Source organism: Perognathus longimembris, chromosome 20 (assembly GCF_023159225.1).
Source record: "Perognathus longimembris pacificus isolate PPM17 chromosome 20, ASM2315922v1, whole genome shotgun sequence".
NCBI lineage: Eukaryota > Metazoa > Chordata > Mammalia > Rodentia > Heteromyidae > Perognathus > Perognathus longimembris.
The window spans coordinates 31,618,759-31,641,427 of record NC_063180.1 but is presented as its reverse complement, the minus strand read 5'-3'; the positions used below and the strand labels follow the sequence as shown (position 1 = coordinate 31,641,427).

General features: G+C 58.1%; 2 protein-coding genes and 1 pseudogene across 2 annotated transcripts; 1 reads left to right on the top strand and 2 right to left on the bottom strand.

Annotated features, from left to right (window-relative positions):
* Positions 1 to 2,182, top strand: part of LOC125368200 — a 138,440-nt pseudogene extending 136,258 nt beyond the window's left edge.
* A 2,307-nt stretch (positions 2,183 to 4,489) lies between these two features.
* Positions 4,490 to 7,895, bottom strand: Hapln3 (hyaluronan and proteoglycan link protein 3). Its single transcript, XM_048369042.1, is given in 6 exon segments — positions 4,490 to 4,776; positions 5,151 to 5,453; positions 6,767 to 6,991; positions 6,994 to 7,134; positions 7,776 to 7,796; positions 7,799 to 7,895. Coding segments are annotated over 6 exon segments (1,074 nt in total).
* Positions 7,896 to 11,649: 3,754 nt separating this feature from the next.
* On the bottom strand, positions 11,650 to 22,435 carry LOC125368081 (lactadherin-like). Its single transcript, XM_048368939.1, has 9 exons — positions 22,295 to 22,435; positions 19,895 to 20,017; positions 19,528 to 19,659; positions 18,303 to 18,535; positions 17,703 to 17,858; positions 17,011 to 17,155; positions 13,619 to 13,803; positions 12,455 to 12,610; positions 11,650 to 12,331 (listed from the first exon to the last, which is right to left on the bottom strand). The coding sequence occupies exons 1-9, from the start codon at positions 22,365 to 22,367 to the stop codon at positions 12,194 to 12,196; spliced, it is 1,341 nt and encodes a 446-aa protein (XP_048224896.1). The 5' UTR covers positions 22,368 to 22,435; the 3' UTR covers positions 11,650 to 12,193.
* Positions 22,436 to 22,669: the final 234 nt, after the last annotated feature.

The following is a 22,669-nucleotide window of genomic DNA, read 5'->3' as shown; positions in this document are numbered from 1 at the left end:
AGGAAAGAAAAAGGCGTCCTTGTTTCCTAGACATGGACAGGAAATGGAAGTTCCCGTGGTGTTCCTGTGGCCAGGCCTCTTGCCAGGAGCTGGTGGCTTATGCCTGGCATCCTAGTTACTCCGGAGGCTGAGATTTGAGGATTGCAGTTCAAAGCCAGCCAGGGTAGGAAAGCTCATGGGACTCTTATCTCCAATTAACCACAGGGAAAAAAAAAACCCAAAGTAGAGCTATGGCTCAAGTGGTAGAGTACCAGCTTTAAGCAAAAAAGCTCAGGGATGCGCTCAGACCCTTAGTCCAAGCCCCAGAGTAAGCAGCAAAAACAACACAAACAAAACCAAGCCAAACTCTCTGCCTACTTGCCCCTCGTCTCTAGAGCATGGCATTTACGGTAGGCTGAGAAACTGTGTCCCAGGCAGGCAGGGAGCCCTCCCCCAGCTGGCCTCCCACCCCATTCCAGCCCCTGCCATGTGTTGCAGACCAGGAGGTGTGTGAGGAGGATTGGACCAAGTTCCAAGGTCACCGCTACCACCACTTCCCTGACCGCAAGACCTGGGTGGACGCCGAGAGGCGGTGTCGCGAGCTGCAGGCACATCTGAGCAGCATCCTCACCCAGGAGGAGCAGGAGTTCGTCAACAGTGAGTGTGGCCCGGCCCCTGCGCTCTGAGGGGGTGAGGCTGGGCTTTGCAAGTCAGAAATCAGCAGACTGAAGTTGGGTGTGGTGGCTCACACCTGTAATCCCTACCACTTGGGAGGCTGAGATCTGGAGGATCATGGTTGAAAATATGACAGACTGTCTTTCCAATTACACAGCAAAAAAAAAAAAAAAAAAACTAGACGTGGTGGTATGGCTCAAGTGGTAGAACGCCAGCCTTGCTCTGTAGTGGAGTGCTTGCCTACTGTGCACAAGGCCCTGGGTTCCAGCATCATGAGGAGAAATGAAATTAGCAGCTTAAAGCCAGGAGCTGGTGACTCACTCCTGTAATCCTAGCTACTCGGGAGAATGAGATCTGAGGATCACAGGCAAGAAAGTCTGTGAGACCCCTTTCTCCAATAAACTACTCAGAAAAAGCTGGAAGCACTGCTGTGGCTAAAGTGGTAGAGTGCTAGCCTTGAGCAAAAGAAGCTCAGGGGTAATGTGCCCAGCCCTGAGTTCAAGCCCCAGGACCAGCAGGAGAAAGAAAGGAAGGAAAGGAGGGTGGAAAGGAAGGAGGGAGGGTGGGAGGGAGGGAGGGAGGGAGGGAGGGAGCGAGGGAGGGAGGGAAGGAGGGAGGGAAGGAAAGAGGGAAGGAAGGAAGGAAGGAAGGAAGGAAGGAAGGAAGGAAGGAAGGAAGGAAGGAAGGAAGGAAGGAAGGAAGGAAGGAAAAGTAGCAGATCTCAGTCTCCTGAGTAGCTGGGGTGGCAGGCGTGAGCCCCCAGGGCCCGGCTCACCTCCAGATTCTTAGCGCTGCGTTTGCCCCCAGCAGTCAGAGCTCAGTGGAGCTCCGTGCCCTGGGCTGTCTCGTCCCCTGCCCGCTTGGGTCCTCACAGACTCCCCGTTTCTATGGCTGTCTGCCCCCCAGTGGCCTGTGGCGAGCCCCCCACCGTGGAGCATGCCAGGACCCTGGGACAGAAGAGGAACCAGTACGAGATCAACTCCTTGGTGCGGTACCAGTGCACCGACGGCTTCGTCCAGCGCCACGTGCCCACCATCCGGTGCCAGCCCAGCGGGCACTGGGAGGAGCCACGGGTCACCTGCACAGACCGTGAGCACTACCCCCGGGGTTGGACGCCGTGCCCAGAGGGGTGTCCCGAGACATCCTAGGAGCCCTGTGGGGGAGGGGAGGGTCACAAGCCCCCAGCCTGTGGCCCCTTGGTCCCAGCAGGTGCAAGGTTCAAAGACAAGTCAAGTCCAGAAGGGGAGAGGACACGGGCAGGCTGGGGAGGGCCTGGGCTGAGCCCCCACTTCCCCAAGAGTCACCCCGATTTCTTCACCTCCCTTCATCCCAGCCGCCACCTACAAGAGTCAACGGCAGAAGCGGAGCTGGCGGCCGGCAGCCCAGCAGAGCTGGCCCAGCACGGCACACTGAGAGAAGCTTCCAGAACAACGTACCCAGGATGCTGAGCCCAGAGGGCCCCGCGCAGGCGGTGTCCTCTCCCTGTTGCTTCTTGTCTTATAAGGAATCCCATTAAAGAAGGAAACACAAAATCCGACATAGTGTATGCCCTGCCCTACCCCCAAGTCCCCCCGAAACTGCATCTAATCCCCCACCACCAACAACAAAAGCCAAAGCCAAGCAAATTCACTGTGACCCAGAGACTGAGTTCAGAGAAATTCTTCCATCTGTCCATCTATCCTTCCGCCCACCGTGCCTTTCCAAGCAAGGACCAGCACAGGGACAGGGGAGAAGGGAGGGGTTAAGTTAAATAAAGAAGATTATTTTTTTTGTTTCTGGACTTCACCCAAGCCCAGTTGAGTTGCTCTTTGTTTGTCCCCTGCCCCTCACCCAACGGAGAGCTAGGGGGAGGGGGACACACCCAAGGGAGAACAAGAGGGAAGGGGGCTGGGGCCCAGGGGAAGGGGCCGGGGAGGAACTGACCAGTGCAGACTCCACAGGACCCCAGTTGAATGTACTAGACAAAAGGAACCAAAGGGCCGCATACTGCATGTCACGGGTCAGGCCTAGGGGGTGGGCAGGGGCGGCTGGCCGACAGCCGGAGGGGTCTCCGCCGCCTGGGGGGGGTCACTCCCCTCAGAGCCCCTCTTCCAGCTCCTGTCATCTCTGGAGCAGTCATCTCTCTCGGCAGGGCTGGGAAAGGCCACTTCCACCCCAGGGGAGTTCGCCAGCCCCCCTCCCCTCCCCCTCCCCCAGGACGGTGCAGGCACCAGTGTTTCGTGCACCTATTTATATTTTTGGAAAACTAAAGATTATGATAACTATAAATAATAAAGACATTGGAGGAGATCTCTTTTCTTTTTCCTTTTTATGTTGGGGGTGGTGGGAGAAGGACACCATGACCCGGGGTTTCCTGAAGGGGCTCTGTGGCCTGGGCGATGGGTGGGGTGGAGTCGGGGGACATGACTTGGTCAGGTGAATCTGCAGGGAGTGTGTGCTCCCCTGTGCGTGGTTCATGCTAGAGTGATCGTGTGAGATGGGGCCTGAGCTCATATGTTCGTGTGCAAGTGTGTGTGAACACACATGTGCGTGCCTGGGGGTTCCTGTCCACCTGTGTAGTCTGGGGGGCCTGCAAAGATGCATTTGCAAGTGAGCATGCCGTCCACAAGAGCTGGGTGTGGTGGTGCATGCCTGTAGTCCCAGAACATGGGAGGCAGAAGCAGGAGGATTGGGAGCTTGAGAGCAGAGAGGGCTTCACAGGGAGATCCTGTCTCAAAAACACAACCGCTACCACAACACAAGAACACGGAGAGAGGGGCTGGGGATATGGCCTAGTGGCAAGAGTGCCTGCCTCGGATACACGAGGCCCTACGTTCGATTCCCCAGCACCACATATACAGAAAACGGCCAGAAGCGGCGCTGTGGCTCAAGTGGCAGAGTGCTAGCCTTGAGCGGGAAGAAGCCAGGGACAGTGCTTAGGCCCTGAGTCCAAGGCCCAGGACTGGCCAAAAAAAAAAAAAAAGAACACGGAGAGAGCTGTCTGACCACCGTCATTGTTTGGATCTTTGCTCTCACACCGGTAGCTCACCTGGGAGGAGGCAGAGGGTAAACTGAGTCCCAAAGTGGGGGGAGTCAGGATGACAAGGTGCGGACGGTCTGGGAACAAGGAACCTTGCCTTGGAGGCAAATGGGTTCTCTGGCTTCTGGTGAAACGGTGTGGTGGCGTTCATCATTCATGGCCTGCACACCCGCACACAAGCAGGTGGCTCAACAGCCCAGAACTGACCCGGCTACTATCTGGGACACCAAACAGAGTCTGACATAGGCTGGGGTGGAGGAAGAGACACAGCACCATTTATTTCCAGGAAGGCGCATGCACCTGAGGCCACACCCACCAGACTCCACCCACAAGAAAGGAGACCGGGAGAGGAGGGAATGTCCTTCTTCCCCAAGGCCCCGTGAGGGAGGGCTGCACCCCACACCTCACCCCGGTGGGTCCTGGGCTAACCTAGATGACTCTGAGCTTCTCCAAGTCAGACTCACTGGAGGCACAAAGCCCTCTCAAAACCTGTGGAATCTGGGCACTTGGTGGCCCATGCCCATTATCCTAGCTTGCCAGGAGGAGGCTGAGTTCTGAGGATGGAGGTTCAAATCCAGCTGGGGCAGAAAAGTCTGTGAGGCTATCTCCAATCAACCACCAGAAAGCTGGAAGTGGAGCGATGGCTAAAGTGGTGGAGCGCTAGCCTTGAGCACAAAAACTCAGGTTCTGAGTTCAAGCCCTGGTACTGGGAGTGTGCGCATCACACACACACACACACACACACACACACACACACAAAGCAAGCCTACAGACACACACCCAGCCATGAGGGAAGGAGGCTGGGGCGGCCTGGGCCTAGGGAGCATGGTAACAGTAGACGCCCTAGGAACGGCTCCGAGGGTCCGGGAAGCCGAAGCTCCGGACCCCGGGCTCAGGGGGCCCGCAGTTGGGACGGGGGTGAGCCACGGGATAGCGCGCGCTGCCATCGGCCAGCCAGCCGGCGCCGCAGCGGTCCAGGCCCCGGAACTTCCAGGCAGCAAAGAGCTGGCCCACCTTGGCGATGTGGGCGCCGTCTTCCCGACAAGCCTCCCTGGCCTCGGTCAGTGTCAGCTTTTCGGGGTGCTCCAGGTAGTATACTTGCCCTGGGGAAAGTGGGGTGTGAAATCTGGCCAGTGGAGGGATGACCAGCAAGGACCCCTGGGGCCTCACGATGACAATGCCAAGCCATGAAAACTATCTGAGACCAGGGAGCCACCCTGGATGTCTACAGTGGCTATTTTTTTTTTGGGGGGGGGGACTATCCCTTAGGGTAACACCTCAGTTATCTTAAGAGGCAAGTTAGTTATAGAGAAAAAAAATGCAAAACTGACCCTCCTCTCAAGTCACGCTCTGGGAGATACCATCCCCGCCCTAGTACCTGCCACGGCCCCTCCTCCTGGGGGGTAATTAGTGGGTGAAACACCCAAGGCCAGTTCCAAACAAACTGTGGGCCACCCAGGCCATGCTACGGACTCACCCTTGAGAGCCGGGGCGAAGCAGAAGACATCAAAGCGGTGCAGGCGCCGGTGGCACGGGCCGTAGCTGCGCACGCCGGGGGCCAGGCCCAGGCCCCCGCAGGGCTTCTGGGGGAGCACGATGGGGCACCGCACGGAGGTGTCCCGCAGCCAGCCAGCACTGCACCAGTCTAGGCCGTCCTCCCAGGCCCGGAAGAGCTGCTGGAAAGAAGCCACCTCAGCCCCCTGATCCCTGCAGGCCTCCTGGGCCTCGAGGAAGGTGAGCCGGTAGCGCCCCCTGGGGGACTGGTGGGGAAAAACAACGCCTGGAGGGGAGGAAGGGGGACCATGGAGGGCCATGGAGGCCTGGCGGTCCACCACTGAGGTCTCCCCCAGACAGGCTGCCCATCAAAAGCTCAGCACAGCTCTGATCGCCTGCGGGTCCCCTGCCTAGAGTCAAAGCTGGGAACCCAGCTGCCACCGCTGCGCCCAGAAGCAAGGCACTGGTGTGCTAAGATGCTTAGGCCAGTCAGCAAGTGTCCCTGCCTGATTGACAGCCACCCCTACGTGATTGACAGCTCGGCTGCAGAACCCCAGCAAAGGGCTCCCCGGTCCTCCCTGGTCCTGAGGCCTGAGACCCTCCCCGCCTCCAAATCCACGCACACTCAAGGCCCTTCTGTAAAGGACACGTCTCCCAGACCCCGAAACTCATCAGACTGTCACTTCCTTCTCGGGGGCTCAGGCTACCCCCTCAGTCTACAGGATATTCAATTTGGCTCTTTAGAACAGTTCTGCAATTTTCTTTTTCTGAACTATTCTTTGGCATTTCCAGATTGACTAAATAGGTTCCAGACTGATGGAATTTCCTGGCCGACTAACTGAATCTGCAGCTCAGGCGTGGCCGACCCACAGGGCACCGGCTGCTCCTGTCATTACTAACGTGGACGTTTCCTAGGAAAACAGATTTTCCATGGGAGACGCCCAGTTTCAAGGGAAAGAGAGGCCCCAGAACCTGTGGGGAGAAGGGAGGTAAAGGGTCCTTAAATAAAGCAAGGGCAGAGGCAGGGGCCTCCCTCCTGACAGCCCAGGTCTGGTGGTGTCCAACCATCTGAGCCATGCCCCCAGCTGTTTTTGTTTTATTTTTTTTTATTTATTTTTTGCCAGTCCTGGGGCTTGAACTCAGGGCCTGAGCACTGTCCCTGGCTTCTTTTTGCTCAAGGCTAGCACTCTACCACTTGATCCTCAGCACCACTTCAGCTTTTTTCTATATATGTGATGCTGAGGAATCGAACCCAGGGCTTCATGCATGCAAGTCAAGCACTCTACCACTAGGCCATAGTCCCAGCCCTTTAGTTGTTTTTTAAAGTAAGGTGTTAGGTTTATTTTTCCACCCCATCCTCCTATTTAGGGCCTCCTGGAAAGCTGTGGAACCACCAGGCAAGCTTGTTGGTTGAGATGGGGAGAGGGAGGGGTCTTGCTAACTTTTTTCCCCCCAGCTTGGCCTCACACCCCAATCCTCCTGACCTCTGCCTCCCACTCCAATCACTGGGACCACAGACATGAGCCGTCACCACCGCCCCTGGCAAAGCCTGGGTGCCTCTCTGGGCCCTTCCCAGCCCACATGCAGCCCGGAACTCACCTTGAAGCTCCAGCTCCACCAGGCCACTCTCATCCTCCAATCTGTCAATGACCTCGCAGCGGTAGCACCCCGAGTCCTCGGGTCCCAGGTCCCTGAGCTCCAGGGAGACCTCCCCCGCCGTGTCTTGCCGCAGTCCTGTGCGGCCTTGGTAGTCCCCGAAGGAGCAGTGCCTGTGGCCGATGGCGGCCAGCACGTCCTGCTCTCGGCCCCCGTTCTCTGACAGCTCCACCATTTGACACGCACGGGCCTGGTGGAGGCCAGGACGGGCTCGTAGCGGTAATGGCAGGGCAGGGTCACCCTGGCTCCTGGGTGGGTGAAGAGGGTGCCCTCATGGGTCTCCACCACCAACTTCACACCTTGGAAGAGGCCTGAGGGAGAGGCTGGGGGTTGGGGTGGGGACAGGGGAGGCCCCCACACCCAGTCTCATCAGCAACGCCCTCCCACACCCTGGCCTTCAGGCCCAGGTGCTGCACCCCGCCCACGTGCAGGGTGAGGTGACAGAGGGTGTCTGCCCTCTTGAAGTCTCCTGCTCAATGGCCACCCAGCCCATGGCAGAGCCGACATTCAGACCCACACGATGTGGCTGGGGAGGCCAGGGGATGTGGCCTTGAAGCCCAGCTGTAGGAAGCAGGGTGGGAGCTGGGCAACAATGGTTCACACCCAGAATCCTAGCTACTCTGGAGGTTGAGATCTTAGGAGCATGGTTCAAAGCCAGCCGGGGCAGGGAAGTCCCTGAGACAGAACCACAAGAAAACCAGAAGACCAGAAGTGATTCTGTGGCTCAAAGTGGTAGAGGGCTAGCCTTGAGCTGAAGAGCTCAGGGACAGCATCCAGGCCCTGAGTTCAAGGCCTATGACTGACAAAGAAAAAAAAAAGAAAGAGGCAAGGTGCGGGGAAAAGCTTAAAGTCTAAGGCCGCTCCCAGGTGACCCAGGCCCCCACACTCCATGGGCCTGGCTAAGGAAGGGGCCCCGTCCCCCACACATCACGGCAGCAGGCCAAGGACGCACCTTCCCCAGGGCTGTTGCCGGGGTCCCAGGCTTGTGACCGCTGTAGTAGAAGCCGTTGTGGGAGGGCAAGCTGGAGATGCAGGACCACAGTGACAGCAGAAGGAGAAGCAGGTGGCCCATGACCCCAGGCAGGCGACCGCAGCACCATGGTGTCCCCAGCGAGGGTGACCCTGGGGAGGCTGTAAGCCCAGGAGGAATGAGCCGCGGAGGAAAGGAAAGCGACTGTGGGTTTGACATGCATGGAGAGAGGTCTTGAGACCAGACTGGACTGGAAAATATCAGGTGTGCTGTGTGTGTGTGTGAATCAAAGTAAGTCCTGCCCTGAGAAATGGTTCAAGTCCAGAAGTGTCTGTGGGAAGGGAAGGAGGGAGGGAGGTCATAGGTGAAACTTTTTTTGCCAGTCCTGGGGCTTGTACTCCGGGCCTGGGCACTGTCCCTGGCTTCTTTTTGCTCAAGGCTAGCACTCTACCACTTAAGCCACAGCGCCACTTCCAGTTTTTTCTGTTTATGTGGTGCTGAGGAATCGAACCCAGGGCTTCATGCATGCTAGGTGAGCACTCTACCCCTAAGCCACATCCCCAGCCCAAAACTTATTTCTTACGTCAAGGTCAACATAATATTTCAGCCAGGTATAGTGATGTGTATCTTTAACCCCAACTACTTAGATGGTGGGGAAAGGAAGATCTAGAGGCTGAGAATAGTCAGGGCAAGGCGAGTGGCAAGACCCTATCTCAAAAACAAAATACATGTGGGTGCAGGTGGCTCATGCCCATAATCCTAGCTCCTCCGGAGGCTGAGATCTGAGGATGGCAGTTTGAAGTTAACCAAGGCAGGAAAATCTGAGATTCTTATCCCCAATTAACCACCAAAAAGGCAGAAAGCGGAGATGTGACTCAGTGGCACAGCACCAGTTGAGAGAGAGAGAGAGAGAGAGAGAGAGAGAGAGAGAGAGAGAGAGAGAGAGAGAGAGAGAGGGAAGAGAGGAGGAAGGGAGAGAGGGAGAGAGAGAGGAAGAGGGAGGGAGGGAGGTAGAGAGAGAGGGAGAGGAGGGAGAGAAGGAGGGAGAGAGAGGAGGGAGAGAAGGAGGGAGAGAGAGGAGGGAGGGAGGGAGGGAGGGAGGGAAACTCAAGCAAGCAGGCAAGCTAAAGGACAGCACCTAGGCTCTGAGCTCAAACCCTAGTACTGGCACCAAAAACATAAAAGAAGAAAAAAATCACAGCCAAGTCTGGGAGTGCAGGGGTGTTCATGCCTAGCACGTCCAAGGCGCTGGGGTCCAGCCCAGAACTGAGGCAGAAATCAGTCTTTGGGTGCGAGCCACATCCCCAGGTTGTTGTTTTTTTTTGTTTGTTTGTTTGTTTTTGTTTTTTGCTTTCTATTAGTTTTTTACAGTGGATAAAGTCAGGTCTCTCGCCATCCTGGTGGACCCCTTAGGACACAGCAGCCCCTGTGGACACCTCTTCACATCTGGGGAAACTGAGGCAAGGTCGGAGGGCATGAATGAACTCTCCCAGGCTCCCTTGACCTCTGGCAGGTGACTCTCAACCTGAAGCGCGCCCCACCAGACAAGTGCCGGACCCCAGGGAGCAAGGAGAGGGGCGCCTCGGGCGGGGCGGGCACCCGGGGCGCAGGGAGGTCCCCCAGGCCAGGCGCCGGCCAGGAGTTGGGCATCTGTGTGCCCCATTGTGACAAGGCTTTGTGCGGGCCTCTGAACCTCGCCTCCAGGGAGCTCAGTGGGGTCGTGGCCGGCAGGGTCACCGGGGCCCACCCAGGACCTGGAACGGATCCGGGCGGGACTCATGCAGGGTCTGGGCGGGGCGGGGCGGAGCCGGGCCTCCACGACTACCCGGGGTTCAGGCGCCAGGGTCCCATGCCACGCACCCCCAGGGCCTATCGCATCCCGGGTCCTCTGAACCCAGCCCCAGGACCTCGCCCAGGGAAGGAAGGGCCCCAGCTTCGCACCCACCGTCCTCGCTGGCTCCTTGGCTCCCGCGGTCACCCCCGAGCCGAGTTGGGGGGTCTTGGATGGCCCAGGAAGATGCGCGAGACCCTCCGCACTCGCCTGGCCCCTTAAAGGAACACGCGCCTCTCCCTCCTGGATGGAGTGGACACCAAGGCACCCCAACTCTGCCCTCTGGGCCGCAGCCACGTCTGGGGGGGCGAAATTGAGACGGGCGGTGGGGGGGCGGAGACACGAGGAGTGGGGAGAGCTGGGTCCCTCTCCTGTGGTTTACTACATCATCGGGCCCAGGGTGCACCTTGGAAGAGGGGTGCTGAGAGTGTGCGCCTCCTCCCGTTGGTGCTGCCCAGGGAGGCCAGGCCACGGGAAATCAGTGCTAAGCAGCCTCCCAATGGGGCTGGAACGAGCAGGGTGGGCTAGGTGCCCCTCACCCACAGTGATCCCAGAGACGGTGCCCTCCCTTAGGGCTCTCCACTACTCCACTCTTCTCTCCACTCTCTCCACTACTCCACTACTCTCTTCTCCACTCTCCACTACTTCTCAAGACCCGGGGCCTCTGTGGACAGGAGGCTGGACAAGGGTCCCCTGGTCTGTCAGAAGAGGAACTCAAAGGAGGTCCTCAGCCTGGGTTGGGGGCAAGGTCACAGGGTCAAGAGGCCCAGAGCATCCTCCTACCCCCCTACTCCAGACAGACTGCGCCTATGTCTGCCTGTGTGTCTATCTGGCTATCCATCACTCACAGCCAGGAGCGGATCAGAGCTAACCTTCCATGGACTGTGGAGAAAAGTGCACCAGAGAGCCCAGGAGATCTTTCTGTGGGGATCGGAGCTGACCGCTGGGCCAGTGTCTGGATGGTCCGGAGGACCCCATAAGCACCAGACAGGACACTGACAAGGCCCTGAGCCTCTGACGGGCAGGCTGGGCAGGCTGATGTCCCTTCCGTGGAAGTGATCGCATCATTTACACTCTCCAGAGCGCTTCAGGACATTGATCAAGGTTCTTCAGAGCTAATATTCGAACTCGGATTGACTTGAGACTTCCTCATCAGTGCACACAATATACCCAATATGCCCAGGTGACAGGAGTGAGGCTCAGTTTCCCCTTCTGAGAGGACTCCTGGGTCTGGCCAGACTCAGACTAGTGAACTGACTCGATGGAAGGGAAATGGAGGTGGCTGATGTGTATGCTGGGAAGGATGCTGATTTGAGGAGGGGGGGCAGGGGGGGGAGAACAGGGATAGTAGGGAACAAGTGTTTCAGGAGGGAGGGAGGTGCAAAGCCAGCAGCCCCCCAGTGATGAGAAACAGCAGTAGAAGGAGGCCTAGGGGTGAGCGGCAGCCTGAGTCCCTCCTTCCTGGGCCTCTGCCCAGCGAGGCCCTGGTACCAGGTGGCTCCCAGGACACAGTGCTTCCGGATATCCTAGCATCCCTGCTCTCCCTTCTGCCCAGAGCCTGTGCATCCATGTGCCTGTTTGATCCAGATCCTGCTCCATCCGCCAAGGAGCCCCATGCCAACTTGGTAGTGCTCACCCCGCACCACCAGGCTGGGGCACAGTTAGCAAGACTCCATGTCAACAAGCACCCTGGGCCCAGTGGCGTCAAAGCATCCACATTCTTGGGTTTCTTAAAGTGTCTCACTGTTCCCTTTGCAGAAGGAATGGAAACTGCCGAAGGAAACGCCAGCGGTGTGGGCCCGGACGGCCCTCCTGGCACTCTCAAGGGCGCCCCTGTGCAAGGCGGGCAGCAGCTGCAGGCCTGGGTGGTGGTGGAGGGGAGGGTGACTCAGGGCTCCCGCCCCTCCCTCGGCTCACTACTGAACCCTCTGCTGTCAGATGGGAGGTAGACGCTGGGCTCCAGGACACAGAGGTGGAGACTGACACCGTCAATCCCATTTCCAAGAACAACCAAGCTCCGACCGCTCCGAGGGAGAACAGAACTGTATTTCTGAAAGAGTCCGTGGCCTCTGGAGTGCAAGGACCCCAGCCCCCCATCCAGAAGCGGTTTCCTTCATCTCCCATAGACCACCCCCCAGCCTGGGGGCGAGGGGCACGTGGTCTTGGGGAGACGAGGGCATGGGGCATGCATGGCTGTCCTGGGGCCCAGCCAGCCACCCAAGATGTGGAATGTGGTATGCAGAGAACCCCAGGGGAGACCAGAGGCCCCTCTAGAGCCAACCCAGGGAGCTGGAGGTCCATTCCAGGCCCGCCATGTTCCTGGGTTCCTGAGAAATTTGGATGGTATGGGGGGGATGGGTTGGTTGGTACAGGGATTTGTCGAGGCTGAAGGACAAGAGATGGAGAGAGGGAGGGAGAGAAAGAGAGAGGCAAGGACCCCCCTCTCCTCACCCCAGCCCCTGGAGTCACAGGAGGTCTGGGAAGGCAGCAGGTCACACCATGCAGCAGGGCTGGGAGAGACGTAGTTAGCGAGACCCCATCTCAACAAACAAGTCAGGTACAGCAGCTGCTAACAGCCCAGCAGCTCCAGGCGCAGGGTGATTCGGTTATGCCAGGACACGGGCAGCACCCGCACGTAGCGGGCCATGAAGGGCTTCTCAAACATGTTCTTCTTGTGGGAATAGTTGTCCGAGTTGCCCAGGAAGATCTGCAGGGGGGGCCAAGGGGGAAAAGGAGGGGGGCAGACGGGGTGGTGTCAGGTGAGTCCCCAGAGTGAGCCCCAGCAGGGAGCGCCAGGGCCCACCCCCAGGGCTCCCAGACAGACACCCACCTTGCTCTCGGTGGCCCCGGCCTCCCTGTACTCGGTCCAGGTCTTGCCGTTGTCACTGTAGGCCACTTTGTAGGCAGCCACGTACTGGATGTAGCCGAAGTCGCGGGCCCCCTGGGTGATAATGCCCGTCACCTGCCTCTGGGAGCCCAGGTCAACCTACGGGAGGAAACAGACACGCCACCTTTGTGTGGGCCTGCACCAGCCAGGCACAGAGGAGGGCGCCGCTTCGCTGGGCCCCGCTTCGCTGGGCCCCAGTCTTTTCCATCTGCAAAGTGGGCCTAAGGATGCTTGCGATCTCAGCCCCGGGGAGGCCGAGCAGGAAGATCGCAGGCTAGAGGACAGCCTGTGCGGTACAGTGATCAGCAGGCTCCAAGTCTGAGACCAGCCCAGGAAAAAGAAAAAGTTAACAAGACCCCATTTCAACAGACAAGGCAGGTACGGTGGCGCATACCTATCACCCCCTATATCATGTGGGTGTAAAGGAAACACTGCAGTCTGAGTGGCCTGGGAAAAATCGTGAGACTCTAAAGAAAAAAAAATAGCTGAGGGTGAAGCTCAAGTGATTATATGCCTGTCCCGAAGTGTGAAGCCATGAGTTCAAACCCCAGCACCGCCAAAAGAAAAACCCACAGGTACTAAAAGGGCAGTTTGGTGGTACAGTACTTTCTAGAAATTGCAACATTTTGGTTCGATCTCCAGCACTGCAAAGAAAAGTAAATACTTATCTTAATCAAAAAATAAAATGTAAAAGCAATAAATAAAACATTTTAAAAAATGTAGCCAGGTGCCAGCGGCTCACACACCTGTCATCCTTAGCTAGAAAGGAGGTGGAGATCTGAGGATCCACAGTTCAAAACCAGGCCAAGCAGGGAAGTCTAAGAGAGCCTTACCTCCAAGCAAGCTGTCACCCAAAAGCTGGACGTGGCGCTGTGGCTCAAGTAGAAGAGTGCTAGCCTTGAGTGAATGAAGCTCAGGTTCAACACCCAGGCCCTGACTTCACACACACACACACACACACACACACACACACACACACACAGATACAGGTGAGGCAACTGGGAAGAGACGGCCCTGGAAACCAGGGCTTTTTCTGGAAGCTCTTCAGGGAGGGGTGGCAATGCCCCCAAGCCCAGCCTGAGCCCAGCAGACTCCCCCACCACCCACCTGCAGCCACTCATCGGCGTCGTTGCCCTGGGCAGCCCAGGCGTTGAACTTGCCCTGCCGGTCCAGCCGCCCGTAGAAGGGGTACCAGCCGAAGGCACGCAGGCCCAGTGTCTTGTAGCTGCTGGAGGCTGTGATCTGCCGGTCGGGGATGCTGCCGTCTTTCAGGCCCAGGTGTCCTGAGCAAACTGTGGCCAGAGAAGACTGTCACGGCCACCTCGGGCCTTGGGATTTAGCTCCCCACCCACCCAGCCCACAATATCTTCACTTATTATTGCCTTCCTGTTCTGTAGTGCCAGTTCTGAAGCTTGAACTTGGGGCCTGAGGCCCTCGGCTCTTGTTCATGGCCGTTCCTCTACTACTTGTGGCACACCTCACGTTCTGGCTCTTGGAAGGTTATTGGAAATAAGAATCTCACAGATTTCTTTGCCCAGACTGACTCTAAGCCACAAACCTTGGATTTCAGCCTCCTGAGCAGCTAGGATTATAGATGTGAACCGCCAGGTCCAGACCTGGGGCTGGGGATAGGGCCTAGTGGGAGAGTGCTTGTCTCGTATACATGAAGCCCTGGGTTCAATTCCTCAGCACATATATAGAAAAGGCCAGAAGTGGTGCTGAAGTGCTCAAGTGGTAGAGTGCTAGCCTTGAGCAAAAAGAAGCCAGGGACAGTGCTCAGGCCCTGAGTTCAAGCCCCAGGACTGGCAAAATAAATATTTTTTAAAAAAATAGTTAAAGATACAGGCCTGCCTGCAGCTCTTCCTCCTTCGTAGCTAGCAGAAGGCTTTCCTTTCTGGGGTGATGTCACGCAGACCAAGATGGCTGCTCCAAGGTGGCGCCCACTCCACCCAGGCCCACCCCGGGTGCTTGGGCCTGTACGGTTTGTTCTCATATCTGCTGCGGCAGCAACAGATGAGACCACTAAGGGCGTGACACTCCTGGGAAAGTGGGGGTGTCTCATGCCGGCCAAGCTGCACCCCACAACTGTTTCTCCCTTGGGGAGTTGAGTGGAAGAGCAGAACCTGGAGAAGCTGGCGTCCATCTGCCATGCTTTCCCTCTCTGCCCCCAGTCACCTGCCTTTCTGCCCCCCAACCAAGTGAGGATGCAAGCAATCCGGCCATCACCTCGTCACCCCAAGTGGGCAGCCAGAGCACCCAACAACCACAAGAGACTCCAAGGCCAGCTTGTCCTCTGCATGCTGGAGCAGAGTCCTGAGGCAGGCCGGTGGGAATCTGCTTTGTTCTCATTCATAACTCCATGTTGTTCCCACGGCCCAGTGACCACCCTCCCATGTGGATACCCCGATTCTCAGGAAAACTTCACCCCTGACTTTACCTGAAAGTGCAAGACTGTCGGTGTCACAAATCTCAAATAGGACAGGACAGACATCCTAAAGAAGATCTTACACTCAGGTGCAGAAAAACCCTAAGCCCATTCCCACTCCCCACTCCTGGCTTCTCTGATGCGCTCAGTGTTACAGTGAGTCCCTGTACCGCCACGATGCAAGCCCGCTCTGCGGAGGTCTCTGCCTTCCTTCTCTCCTTTTGTCTGCTTGGTCCTTCCTTACCCAGGCCACCACCGGGGCGTCTCTGCAGACACCACCAGCTCTGCACACTGCACGGGGCTGACCTGGTGCATAAGGAGCCCCTGGCACCTCATACCCCCCTTCCCCCTAGCCCCCAATCCCAGGTCTTCCAGAATCAAACAGTGCTGCTTCTAGAAGTCTAGGAGTTGGAAGTCTGATTTTTTCTTTCTTTCTTTCTTTCTTTTTTGCTGGTCCTAAGGCTTGAACTCAGGACCTGGGCACTGTCCCTGATTTTTTTTTGCTCAAGGCTAGCACTCTACCACTTGAGCCACAGTGCCACTTCTGGCTTTTTCTGAGTAGTTTATTGGAGATAAGTCTCAAGGATTTTCCAGCCCAGGATGGCTTAAAACTGTGATCCTCTGATCTCAGCCTCTTGATTAGCTAGGGTTACAGGCGTGAGCCACCAGCACCCAGCTGGAAGTCTGGTTTTCTAAGAAATCATTATATTGCTGGTCCATAGGGGTCACGGCCCACCATGGCAAGCAGTCTGCTTGGCTCCGGCCCCCAGTAGGCTTCTTCCACCCTTCATCAGGTCTCAGGACCTTTGCACTTGCTGACTCTGCACCTGGAAAATGCTCTCCAAGCTTTTCAAGGTCTTCCCATGGCTTCATTCAAGCTTCCACCAAAGGCCAGTGTAAAAAGCAATCCCCTGCCCATGCTGATGGGGTTTCAAAGCTCTTGGGAGCTCTCAGACCTTCCGTTTGCTCCTGATCTGGAGTTGGCCTCCCTCACAAGAATGCACATCCCATGAGGTCGGGGGGGTGACACTACCTACCTTGTTCCCAAGGAGCTGTATTCAGTTAAATAATCCGTCCCCAGTGGTTTTCTGAACTCCTAACCTAAGCCATGCCCGTGGCCAGGCCCACAGCTATAACAAGCACTCCTGAAGAGGCCTAGATCCCTGGAACACCCTGCAGTCACCTGGAACAGACAGCAGGTGGCACTGTGGCTTCAAAGAAAAAAACGCCCTTCAGGGGGGAAAAGTGCCAGAGGAGTTTAACCAAGCCAGGCACCCAACTTGAAGCTTTCCTGGGGCAGCAGAACCCTCTCCCTTCCTGAGCCCCAGTCTACCTGGAGTCTGCAGAGGCAGTGAGAAGAGCCAGCTCCGAGCTGCACGGTGTTGGTCTTGAGTGGGCTGCATGGTGGGTCAGAGCTCAGGATCTACCCCATGCTCTGCACCCCTCAGCTGGGCACCCTGATGATAAGGGGCCTGGGATCTCTCCCCATCCTCACTCATCCACCTGCTGAAGACTTATCTGTGTGTTCTGCATACTCACATTCACAATACAGACTGGTTCTCAGCCCTCAGGGAGCTCACCCTTGCAAAAACACAGCTAACTCACACACACACACACACACACACACACACACACACACACACACACACCTGCCACCCCCTCAGGAAACCACCTGAATGAGGAAGAATACTTGGAAAATCAGCCAGGCTTGGTGACTCACACCTGTAATCTAGCTACTTGGAGGCTGGAACATGGAGGATTGTAGTTCAAAGACAGCCTACGCAGAAAACTCTGCCTGATTATCTTCAATAAACCAGAAAAAAAAAAAAAAATAGTAGACTAGAAGCACAGCTCAAATGGTGGGAGACCAGCCATGAGCAAGAAACCTAACTGCAAGCTTGAGGCTCTAAGTTCAAGCCTTGGTACAGACACAAAAGAAAACCTTTGAAAACTCCTTCACAGACCAGAATGCCTGGGAGAGGGGCAAGCTACGCTGGTATGTGTCTCGTGTGGATCAGGTCCCCGGGACATCACTGGCTGAGATGACCATTGGAGAAGGCATGCCCAGACTCACCATTCAACTCGCAGCCCAGAAGCTCAAAGCGGAGGGTGCAACCGCGGCGGCAGTCCACGGGGAATAGCCGCACATACTGCGTCTCCAGAGGGGTCTTGAACATGTTGATCTTCAGGCTGTTATTGTCCATGTTGCCCTCAAACTCCTGGGAGAGAAGGGACTAAGCTGGATGCGCAGCTCTGGGCCGTGGGGCCCCCCCATTCCAGGGGTTTCTTCGGGGCCTGGGAGGCAGACCAGCACTAGGAGAAAGCCACAGGGGCTCCCCGGTAGCAGCTCTCAATTCAAGTTCTTTTTCATTCACCTCCCTGGCCATCATGAGACCAGCCCAGGCATAAGCCACACAGGGCCACCCACCTACAACCCCATCTAGAAAGGGCACTGCTTTCCTCAACACTGTTGTCACCCACAAGGACACAACTTGCAACATCTGTACTGCTGGTGCATCCTTGAGTAGTCTGCAGCCTGCACCAAATGTCTGTGGTCGCCCTGAAGACCCAAATGAAACCCAGTGCCACCACAACCAGCACCCACAACACTGCTCCGAGCCTCCCTAGCCGCATCCATGAAATAAAGCCTGGAGCAATCTGGGTCTCTGTTTCTAAATTCAGGAGCAGCTCACCTCATGACCCCCCCCCCCCCCCCAGGGAGAGGGTACTGACTCGGGCTCTTCTTCAGGCCCCTCATGGGGCTACCTTGTCTCCAGACCCCTCTTCGTCCTGGATGAACTGGAACTTGCGCCCATCGAGGCTGTAGGCCACCTTGAAGGTCTTCAGATACTCGTGAGTCCCAGCGCGGCTGGCACCTTGCGTCACTACACCGGTCACCCGCATCTTCCGAAGCAGATTCACCTAGACCAGGGCCAGGGGCACACAGTCATCATCTCCTGAGTTCTTTAACCCAAGATCCACCCACTCAGAGAGGGACAACCGGCAGAACCAGAGGGGCAGCTGGGCACATTCCCTGGGAAGGGGAAAGCAGTCCTGGGGGGCCCTAACTCCTCCCTGGGGACCTCTCTCCTTAGGGCAGGGGGAGGGGAGGAATCTCTCCTCCCTAGGGACTTATCTCCTCCCTGGGGACTATAAGGTCCATGAAAAGGGAAAGCCCACAAGGGCCAGATCCCCCCACCCAGGCCTCAGGGGGATCCTGCACAGCTGGGTACTGACGCCCCCCGCATTCAGCCCCCTTGCTGTCTAACTGCAGACCCTCCGCCGAGGTCACCTGTCACTTGGAGGCCCTAATACAAGCTCACGTCGGCCTCACCCCCTCTCTCCCTTGCTCTCTGCCCTCCACACCTGGATCCAGGGCTTCTGGTCGTAGTTGCTGGCCGTCCAGGCATTGACCAGTCCGGTGCGCCGCAGGCGGGCCAGCTCCGGGCCCCAGCGCTGCAGGCCCAGGAAGCCCAAATGCACAGAGGAGGCGGAGAGCTGCCAGTCACCGATGGCGCCGCCCTCCATGCCCAGGGGCATACTGCAGTCTGCAGAAGGCTGGGCGGCCAGGGCGCCCCCTTGCGAGTTCAAGGACTCCGCTGGGGACAGAGCAAAGGGGCCTCTGCAGGGGACCTGGGATCCTCCCTTTGGGAGCAGGGGCTTGGTCAGCAGTGCACAGAACCCCTGACACAGCAGTGAGCAGGCCTGGACTTTGCTAGAAGCACCTCAGCAGGAGCTAATCCCATTCAGTGTCCCCCAGGTCCCTGCCACCTTCCTCCTTCCAGTCCCCGCCAAGCCAGCCACCCTTGACCGTGTCCCACAGGTGGGTCTATGTCCAAGTGAGACCGACAGATCTACAGACCCTGGACCACTGGTGGCCAAGCAGGGGCTGGACCAGGTCTGTCTCCAGGACAGTCCTCACCTCCAGGCCCACCCAGGGAGCCAAATGTGGGACCAATGTGTGGCTCCAAGGAAACAGAAGGGGTGACAAGCCAGGATGGGCTGTGAAGGCTCCTGGGGTCACCACCCGTGCCGCAGGGCCTGGCCATCCAGCCTGGCAGACCCCAAGCCAGGAAGCTGGCAGAAGAAAGGCCAAGGGGGTAGGGCTGGGTAATTCCTGCTCAGACTCCCCTTACCCCTCCCCCAAGTATAGAGCTCCGACCACCTGGCTCCACCCCGGCTCCACTTGCCTTGGAAAGATGGTCTGCATCCTTCTACCCCAGGGCCGCCCCTTCTCCAGCCGGCCTCCCTCTCCAGCCCAGCCAAGCTTGACTTAGTGAGCTGTGGGCCCCATGATGAAGAATGCGTGTGCTCACCCCTGTTGGCAGGCAAATCTAAAGCTCTGCGCCACCCCCTGGGTGTCCAGCTGGCTGTGGACTCAGCAAACAGCACTCCCGTGACCTTAGGGTCACCCGAACCCCGCTCAGCCCAGTGACATGGGGCCAGGCCCACAGTCCCAGGGGAGACAGGCAGGCGAATCTAGTGTGGAGGGATGGTGGGCCCTTGCTCCCGGCCCCTCTTCCACACACACACACTCCCGGGAGACAACCTGCCAAGGAGCCGAGGCCATGTAACCCCCCCAAACACTTACGGGTCTCGCAGTGAATGCCTGTATAGCCCCGTGGGCACTGGCAGAAGTACGAGATGAAGACGTCCCCTCGGAGCTGGTCTTTGGCCACCTGGCACTGGCCATCGTGGTGACAGGGGTTCGGGGAACAGGGACCTGGAGACGAGGAAGCAGGGAAGATGGGCTGGTGAGGGGCGCTCCACCCTCTCCCCTCCCCCAGCCTGCCTGCTGGGGCCCATGGCCACTGGGAAGTCACTCAACCCGAATACATGAAGCAAGGCACTTCCTGGGATGAGGAGCTAGGGATGCTAGCACAGGGGGACGGCCAGAGGCTGAGGTGGAGGCTCAGGCCTGGCCCACACAGGCTCCTGGGGCAAGCAAGGCCCCCTACCTTTGTCAGTTTCATTGCAGAGGCGGCCCGTGAATCCTTCCGGACAGATGCAGTGGAATGAATCACCACGGTCCTTCAGGCAGGTCCCACCATTCATGCACCGGCTGGAGTCACAGAAGATCTCTGCAAGGCAGCCCAGACCTCATCAGGCTGACCATTCCCAGGCCCAGCAAGGCCTGCACACTTTTAAGTCTGGAGGCCAGTGGGAAGGAAGAAGGCCAGTGAGCAGATGACAACTGGGCCACCAGAGGTGACCACTGCTGGGAGGGGAGTTACTCAAACTGGAGGACGCTGGAGCAGTGTCTAAAAGAGAGAATGGGGGCAGGGCCAGGTTGAGGAGAATGGTGGGCTGAGGCCATACCAGGAGAGGTTTGGGCAAGGGCAAGTTCAGAGTCCACGTCCTGCAGACAGGTAGGAGGGATTGCCTCAGGGCCTCCCTACTGGCAACTGGATCCACATGCTCAGTCCACAGCGTTATCCTTCTAGGGGCCTCCCCAGTGTCATCGAGAACACAGGCCCACAAGCACATACACCACTCAAGTACCGGTAGGAAACCTGCTCCAATATGGAATGAAGGGTTGAAAGCTCACCAGCAGAGAATGAATGAGGAAGGCGTGGTGGCTGCCACACAGCCCCCCTAGGTGAATGAGGACAGGAGGACAGACAGGAAGGAGAAAATCAGAACTTGAGAGCCACCACCAACAGAAGCTGGAGGGGGGGGGGCGGCACACTGGAGAGGCCACCAAGGCTTCCAGGTGGGATTGTAGACACCTGTGTCTGGTCAGCTGTGGTGGTAAACACAGGAGAGGCAGTGGTGTCACCATCCTCAACCCCTGCCCCACCCCCTTGCCCAAGCAGGAGTCCCCTGACAGTTGGTTCTAGCCCACCCCTCTCAGAAGCTCCCATTACTCCTGCTTGTCCTCAGGCCCTTGACTCTGGGGTTCAACCAGTGAGCAGCAGCCTTCAAGCACAGCTGGCCTGAGGAGGGTCCCCTGGCTGGTCTTAGGACCCCAGAGCCCACTCCAAAGCTGAAACTGAGCTGAGATAGGGACTGTGTCCTCACCCCCACCCCCAAGAACCCCCAGTCACCATCCCAAGCTGGATGGAGGACCCAAAGTCCCCATAGGCAACACTAATGAGGATCAGCCCTCTAGGATTGCCTGGGCCAGGGGCCTGGGGAGCTTAAGGCAGCTCCCTAAGAGGTATTAGTCATTAACTTTAAATAGCAGGTTAATCCCTCCCCCTGACCTGGCAGACCTCAAAGAGAGCCTAGTCTGAGGCCAGGGAATGGCCTGGGCCCAGGCTCTGGCAGGGGCCCAGGCACTGGCCCAAGCAAGGGCTCTAGTCCCAAAGACACCCTCTTGGGAAACAACAAACCACCCGGAGGAAATAGGGGAGAGGGAAAGTTATCCTTGGTCTCTCTAGGTCTTGCACACTCTGTGGCTGGGCCATCCAAGCAAGGCAGACCTGGGGCTTCCAAACTCAGCACAACCGCACCCCCCCCCCAACAAAATCCCCACGGGGATGTCAGGGTACCGCTCTTTGGGGAGAATTCCACGGGGGCATTTGGCCAGGACACAGTTTGGTGCAGGCAGAGGAGCGGGGCAGGAAGGGAGGGTACAGAAAGGAACGGTGGAGACCCCAAGCATCTTTCCAGGGTGCTGTCAGGACCCAGCGCTTTCTCCTGGGCGCTGGCAAGCTTAGACTTGAACGGGATGGCAGTGCTGGATGCTGCAGCACCCTCCCCAGCCCCAGTCAATCCCTTTTGTAGGAGACAAAGATGGAGAGAAGAGCCCGCTGGCTGGGCCCACCACCCCCCCCATCAGCAGCCTGCAGGAGGCCCAGCTATCTGCCGGGTGCCTGGGAGCGGGGGAGGAGGCCTGGAAGATAGGGCAGCATAACCAAGGCCAGCAGCACCAGGAGGCGGCCAGCCCTTTCCTAGGCCCTCCCCGCCCCAGGGTGCACCTCGCCGCGAGCCCGACCCCACTCCACAAGTGGGACACACAAGTCTCCAGGTACAGCCCAGCACGCCGGGTTAGGGTCAGAGGTGGAGTGGGGGGAGTGGTGGGGAGAATCACACAAGCCCCAGAATCTTCCAGACCGGGTTCACTGGCCTCATTTCACAGACAGGAAAAGAGAGGTCCGCAGCGGATTCCTTTGTTGTGTGTGTGGCTCATCTCTGGGGGCGGCAGGGCGGCCACCGCGTGTTCCCGCCCCAGGCGCCGGGCTCCAGCCAGCACGGCCCGCAAAGCCCCGCGCACAGCAGAGGCCGACGGTGCCGGGGTCCCCGGCCCCTCGCGCAGGGCGCCCCACGCTCAGGCCAAGTCTGCCCACCGTGGAGGTGGCGGGAGGCGCCCGAGAGAACTTCGGAGCGGCTGGAAAGCGGCGCGAGGGACTTACCGGTTTGGGCCAGGAGGCCGGAGGCGCAGAGCAGTGCGCCGCATATCGCGGCCAGCACACGGGGCCCCGGCATGCTCGGGGACACCGGGACGGGACCAGATGGAACCCAGATACCGAAGGGCTGCTGGACAGGTTCTAGCTCCTTCCAGGAGCCCGACCGGAATAAATACGGCGGCTCGGCCCCGCCCACCGGCTCCGCCTAGGCCAGTCAGAAGCGGGCTGGGGCGGGACCAAGCCGATTCGGGGCGTGGCCGCTCTGTTTGAGGGCGTGGCTGCAGTCGCGGGGCGGGGCTGAGATGCTGGGTCGTGGCTGACCCAATGGGGCAGAACTGAGCTTGCTGGATGGGGCTGAGCTGAAGGGGCGTGGTTTGGTTT

Coding starts and splice junctions, on each gene's coding strand:
- LOC125368081 (XM_048368939.1), bottom strand. CDS start 22,367: ATGCCGGGGCCCCGTGTGCTGGCCGCGATATGCGGCGCACTGCTCTGC. Junction 20,018..22,294: donor CGGCCTCCTGGCCCAAACCG/GTAAGTCCCTCG, acceptor GCTGCCTTGCAG/AGATCTTCTGTGACTCCAGC. Junction 17,859..18,302: donor ACCAGAAGCCCTGGATCCAG/GTGTGGAGGGCA, acceptor GCCCTGGTCTAG/GTGAATCTGCTTCGGAAGAT.